The sequence below is a fragment of the Lepidothrix coronata genome, unplaced genomic scaffold (assembly GCF_001604755.1).
Source record: "Lepidothrix coronata isolate B3197 unplaced genomic scaffold, Lepidothrix_coronata-1.0 Scaffold29, whole genome shotgun sequence".
NCBI lineage: Eukaryota > Metazoa > Chordata > Aves > Passeriformes > Pipridae > Lepidothrix > Lepidothrix coronata.
Genome location: NW_016690209.1, coordinates 6,126,874 through 6,132,921, shown reverse-complemented (window position 1 = coordinate 6,132,921; position 6,048 = coordinate 6,126,874). Strand labels below are relative to the sequence as shown.

At 59.8% G+C, this 6,048-nt stretch overlaps 1 protein-coding gene across 1 annotated transcript; it reads left to right on the top strand.

Annotated features, from left to right (window-relative positions):
* Positions 1 to 437: 437 nt before the first annotated feature.
* On the top strand, positions 438 to 5,477 carry LOC108495159 (leucine-rich repeat-containing protein 15-like). Its single transcript, XM_017810490.1, has 2 exons — positions 438 to 534; positions 2,148 to 5,477. Exon 2 carries the CDS (start codon positions 2,153 to 2,155, stop codon positions 3,926 to 3,928), a length of 1,776 nt encoding a protein of 591 aa, XP_017665979.1. The 5' UTR covers positions 438 to 534; positions 2,148 to 2,152; the 3' UTR covers positions 3,929 to 5,477.
* Positions 5,478 to 6,048: the final 571 nt, after the last annotated feature.

The window sequence follows — 6,048 nt, the reverse complement described above, 5'->3', positions numbered from 1 at the left end:
CTGTTTGCATCTGTGGCTGTAGGGGAAATGAGAGCTGTGACATGGGCAGAGTCGGTGTACTGGGGGTCTGCCTGCGCCAGCAGCCCTGGGCAGGAGGTCCTGACACTTGCAGGAGCCATAGATGGGGAGACAAATTCTGTGTTTGTGCTGAGGTGATGCCATGGAGCAGCCTTGGTGTGAAGTGTGCCAGTGAAGGCACACAGCTGTCCCACTGGGGACTAGGGGGGTTCCTGGGGCCAAGCTGCTACACTGGCTGACATGAGCAGCATGTTCATGGGGCCATCTTCCTGTCTTCAAACAAGAGCACGGGGGTTCAGGAGAGGGAAACTCCATCCTTGAGATGCTTACTCTGCCGAGGAAATAGGAGTTGGAAGCAGCTCTGCTCCAGCGCTTTCCCTAACCTCGACACTGCCCCTGTGCTGATTCATTGATTTGGACGGGTTATATACTGGGAGGGGAAGCGTGAACCACACTCAGCTCTCTTGCCAGCACGGGGCTGTGCTCACTCGGCGTTCGTGGCTGCAGGACACTCGGGTAAGTCTCCTCTCTGCTATTGCCCCTGTGAGCAGCCCTGGGTCTGGGGGACTCCCAGGGCAGCTCCAAGGGTTGGTGGTGGATTGGTGGGATCTGCATGTTCAGCACCTTTTGTTTTGATGGAGATGTTTATCTTGCAAGGCTTCTCCAAAAAAAGTGAGACCACTTACACACTGTGGGAGCTGAGAGAGTTACATGGGCAATGTATCCCAAATAATTATCAATAGAGAAAATTAAGGGAGGCAAAGTAACATTTTGGGGGGCTAATGTTAGGAGCAGTGTGATGCTGAGGGGCTGAGCAGTAGGGAATATTTGGCCTCTTGGTCTGTAATTTTTTTGTCCCTAGAAGAAAAAGGGAGATCAATTGTTTCCAGCTGCCTTTCCTGAAGGTCTCTCCAGTATGGATGCTCTCTGCGCTGCATTACCAGGGAGTGACATGAGCTGGGCTTTTGATGTGCTGAGCCTTTGGGGAAGTTTATAAATGGCTCACTATAAACAAAGCTGTTCTTGGATGCAGATTGTTTCCATATGGGAAACATAAACTGCTGGCTTATGGAGGGTTCCTCCCTGCCTGAGAGCAAGCATGTTCCTTGGAGGGAGTGCAGGGAGGGGGGCAGGGGCTGTGCTCCAGCACCCCAGGGTGCTGTGCCAGCTGGGGCACTGTGGCCACACCCCTGTGCTGCTGGACTCGCCTGTTTGGCTGAGCTGTGCTCAGGTTTTCCCCCTCCCTTGTGCCCTCAAAGCTGTTAGAGGGGGGCTGCTCCATGCTAGCCTGGCACAAGGCTGCTGCTTTAATCTAGGGAGGGAGGAGAGGGTGTCCATGGTGTCTGTGCTTATGGGGGAATGGATAACTTCACTGTAAAGCTCTTGCTTCTCTGGGCACCACCCCTGGGACCAGCCTGCAAAAGGTGCCCACAACAGACACCCTGCTCTCATGGCAAAAATCAGCCAGGGCTCAGACCTTCTGCTGGGAATGGGGTGAAGAGAGGGCCACCTCTGTACCCAGCCTGTGCTGGGGAGCTGGCAAGAGTCCTGTTGACCCAAGCTCCTGCAGGACTGGAGCTAAAGCGTGCCTGGGCAGTGGGGGCTGGCACTGCTCTTGGCTCTGCAAAAGACGCTCAGGGCTGCTCGCTGCCAAGGCAGAGCTGGAAGGGCGCTCGTGGATGCCGGGGGGAGCACCCAGCACCCTGGGTCCTGTGTGGCTGTGGGTGCCCCAGGCTGGCTCTGGTCAAGGTCTGGGCTGTTTGGCCATGCCAGGAGGCAGTGCTGCTGGCAGCAGCTCATCACACTCTGTAAAACAGGAAACCATGCTCCCGGCTGCCAGAGGAGCCAAGAGAGGTGGGATGCCAGGGATGCCGCTAATAGCTGTGGTATGGCAGCCAGGCACTGTGGCCCCCAGCTCTGTCTCACTTTGTGCTCCTGCCTGGGCTGTGCCAAGCCCTGCCTGCCCCCAACCTTCCTTGCCTGCCCTCCTCTGCCTCATTGCCATGCTGGGGACAGAATGGCCACAGACTTGGTGGCCTTTTGCAGGGAGAAAGCAGCACCCACCCCTGGCAGTGGCCCTGGGAGCTGGGAAATTGCAGGGGCTGAACCCCCCACCTTTGTTTTTGCAGGCCCAATGGAGCAGGGAGACTGGCAGCGGTGGCTGCTGCTGCTGGTGGGCATCCAGCTGGCCAGTGGCCAGTGCCCAGAGCAGTGCCAGTGCGTCCGCAGCGCCCAGGTGGAATGCTCTGGTGCCGGCATCACCATGGTCCCCAGCCCCATCCCTGCGAATGCCATGACCCTTCAGATCATCAACACGCGCATCACGGAGCTGGGTGAGGCATCCTTCGGCAACGCCTCCCTGCTCATCGGGCTGCGCATCGAGAAGAACAACCTGTCCCACATAAGCCCTGGGGCCTTCCAGCACCTGCCAGACCTGCGCTACCTCAGCCTGGCCAGCAACAAGCTGCAGGAGCTCCCTGTGCAGGTCTTCGAGCCTCTGGACAAGCTGGAGTCTCTACTTCTCTCCAGTAACCAGATCCTCCAGGTTGAGCCTTCCCACTTCACCCACCTAAGCAACCTCAAGGAGCTGCAGCTGCATGGGAACAACCTGCAGGAGCTGCAGGAGGGGGTGTTCGACCAGCTCACCAGCCTCACCAAGCTCAACCTGGCCAGGAACAACATCGACCGCCTGCCGCCCCGGGCCTTCGAGCGGCTGGCACGGCTGCAGGTGCTGCGGCTCTACGAGAACCGGCTCCGGCAGATCCCAGCGGGCACCTTTGATGGGCTGCCAGAGCTGCAGGAGCTGGGGCTGCACCAGAACCAGCTGGAGACACTGTCCCCGGAGCTCTTCGTGCACAACACCAATCTGCAGAAGCTCTACCTGTCCAATAACCTTCTCACCACTCTGCCAAGTGGCATCTTCTTGCCCCTGCACTCCCTTGCCAAGATCACCCTGCATGTCAACCGCCTGCGGGACATCTCCCCCAGTGCCTTTGGGCCCATGCCCAACCTGCGGGAGCTGTGGCTCTACGAGAATGAGCTTTCCAGCCTCCCCACTGGCGTCTTCAGCAATCTCACCCAGCTGCAGCTCCTGGTTCTCAGCAAGAACCGGCTGCGTTCGGTGGCACCGGGGGCTTTCCAGGGCTTGGGGGAGCTGCTGGAGCTGTCGCTGCACTCCAATGCGCTGCGCCGCCTGGATGCCCGGGTGCTGGAGGGGCTGCCCAAGCTGCAGAACATCTCCCTGCACCACAACCAGCTGCAGGCGCTGCCGCGGAGCCTCTTCCGGGCCACCCCTGGGCTGCAACGCCTGCAGCTGCATTTCAATGCCCTGGAGTACCTGCCCGCCGGCATCTTCTCCCCCCTGACTACCCTGCGAGAGGTGAGGCTGCATAACAACTCCTGGCGCTGTGACGAGGGCATCCTGCCCCTGCAGGGCTGGCTGGAGGACAATCCCCACAAGGTGGGTGAGACACCCCCGCTGTGTGCCCAGCCTCCTGCCCTGCTGGGCACCCCCATCGCTGAGCTGCCACGGGACCAGTTCCTCGACACTCAGTCCCCCACTGCCTCCTCCCATCCCAGCACCCACCTTCCTGCTCACAGCTCTGAGGCAGCATCGCCAGAGGGCGCCTGGACGGAGCCCCCCGCGGGGCTGCCGATCTCCCCACGGGAGGAGGAGGAGGAGAGGGAGAAGGAGGGAAAGAAGGAGGAGGAGAAGGAGGAAAAGAAGGAGGAAGAGGAGGAGGAGAGAGGGCAGTGGGGGCTGACACGCATACAGAGTGGAGTGGTGGTGGCAGTCATCGTGCTGGTGTGTGTGGCCCTGCTTGCTGCTCTGGTGGCACTGGTGGTCTATGGCTGTAGGAAGAAGAGCCACGTTGTGCTTATGAGGATGAAGGCACCGAATGAAGCCTGAGTGTCTGGCAGACCCTGGGGGGAGAGGTGCTCATGGGGCATCCTCTCTCTGTGTGGCCAAGGGACATGACAGTGGCTCTGCATCAGCTGCCCTTGCTGACTGGGATGAGACAGCATCACCCTGTATGCTGCATGTACCGACCACTGTCCTTCTCTGCTTTGCCCTGCCCCTGCTCTGCAGCAGGGCATCCCCCTGGGTGATCTCCTGTGGCTGCCCTCTATCTCCAGCCCCTCCTGCCTCCAGTGCAGCCTCTATGCTCATTCCCTGCCCAAGATCCGGCAGCTAGGGTGTGAGGTGCTGAGAGGGATCCCTTGAGCCAGGAGCCACAGCCTGGTAATGATGGTGCTTACCCCAAATAACAGGACTTCCCCATCATTCAGCTTGCACCCTTCCCTGCAGTGCTGCTCCTCTCGTGTTTCCTGCTAACCTCACCCCTGCCCAGCCCCTCTTCCCCATCCTCTGCCTCTGTCATGCCTTCCCCCTGCCCCTGCCTGGACAGGCAGTGTGAGCCGTCAGGCCGTGCCGAGCGAGCACCTTCGCCCCGGGAGAGTTCCGTGTCCTTGTGCTGCGCCGTCACTCGCCTGTGCCCGGGCAGGGTTCCCCGCGGGGCAGGGCTGCTGCCAGACTGATACACCCTGAGTGTCTCAGCCGCGTCCCAGCTGCCCTCCCTGCCTGCAGGCAGGGCATGCCAGAGCACAGCCAGCATCCTCTCCTGCTCCCGACATCCTCCTGCTCCCCTCCTGCACTTCCAGCCAGGAGAGTCACGGGACAGTGTGCTGGCGTCAGTGGGGTAGGGGCAGCCCCCTAGCCCTCACTGCACACTGGTGCTGACCGTGCCGTGGCCCTGCCTCAGGCCCATGAGGTGCTGGGGGGCCTGGCACTGGCCCCACTGCAGGGGGAGTTAGAGGAGTGTGAAGTGTCTGCAGGGCCTGGGAGAGACTCTTGTGCTTATGTCCCCGGGCACCTGGAGCATGTTTGGGCTGCTCCTGCTGCAGCCCATCCCTGGTCCTCGATACCTCATGCATCCTCCACCAGCTAGTGAGCAGCCCGTTCCTCTTCTGCTTGGCAAAGCTTCTTCACACTCTTCTTCCTCTCTAGAGTGCCCTGCCTGTATGTGCCCAGTCTCCCTGCCTGTTCACAGCCCTTGGGCAGTGGGAATGCTGGCAGCACACAGTGGAGGGGTCAGCAAGCACTAGCTGCTCTGCAAGTCACAAATGGATGCCACATCATGCCCGCCCAGCACCTGCATCCAGTGAACACCCAGCCTTTTCCAGCTGTAGCACTGCCACAGAGGAGTCCAGCTCACCTCCATGTGTGCTGCAGTGGCACCAGGCTGCCTGAGGATTGCTGCCATGGGACAAGGGTCACACTCGGTGGCCACCCCATAGTGCTGGCTGCTCACAGTAGCTCAGGAGGCAGTGCTGGCACAAGCAGCTTCACACTGGTGCACATGATGGGTCACTCCTCTGGGCTGGGTCCTGCATGGCAGCAGAAGACACAGGACTGTGTCATGGGGCCATTGGGTGCTGATGTGTGACCTCTCCATTAAAGTACCTTTGTCCACCCTCAGTGCCAAGAACTGTTTATTCACTCCTTCATGGTGTACAGCAGGGGAATGGCCCAACAAGGACAGGGACTGTGCTTGATTTCCACTCCTAAGAGGTTTTTGTAGTGTTGAGAGAAAGCCCGTACAGGCTGGTGGGGCTGGGAGAGGATTAGTGGATTGCTGGTGCAGAGTCCTTGCTGGTCCCTGGACTCCAGCCTGGGGTGAGGGACCAAGAAGGGCTCAGCCATCCAGCAGCAGCAGATGGCTCTTGAAGAGTGAGCTGATACCACAGGAGCTTCTCAATGGAGACACTGACTGCGTCCTGTGCAATCTACTGCTGGGGTGGGGAGGAGCTTGCTTGGCTCCCTTCAGAGCTGGATGCTGCTGGACTGTGTCAGCTGAGTTTTTCTGTGTATCACTGTCTGCTCCATCAGGCCAGCAGTAAAGTGACCCCCCCCCGACCCTCCATGGTGCTGCCACCCTGCCCTGTTCCAATACAGGCCCTTGCAATGCAGCCCTTATTGTACTGTGTGCTGCTTCCCCAGGCAGGTTGAAATTCCTAGTGAGTGCAGCT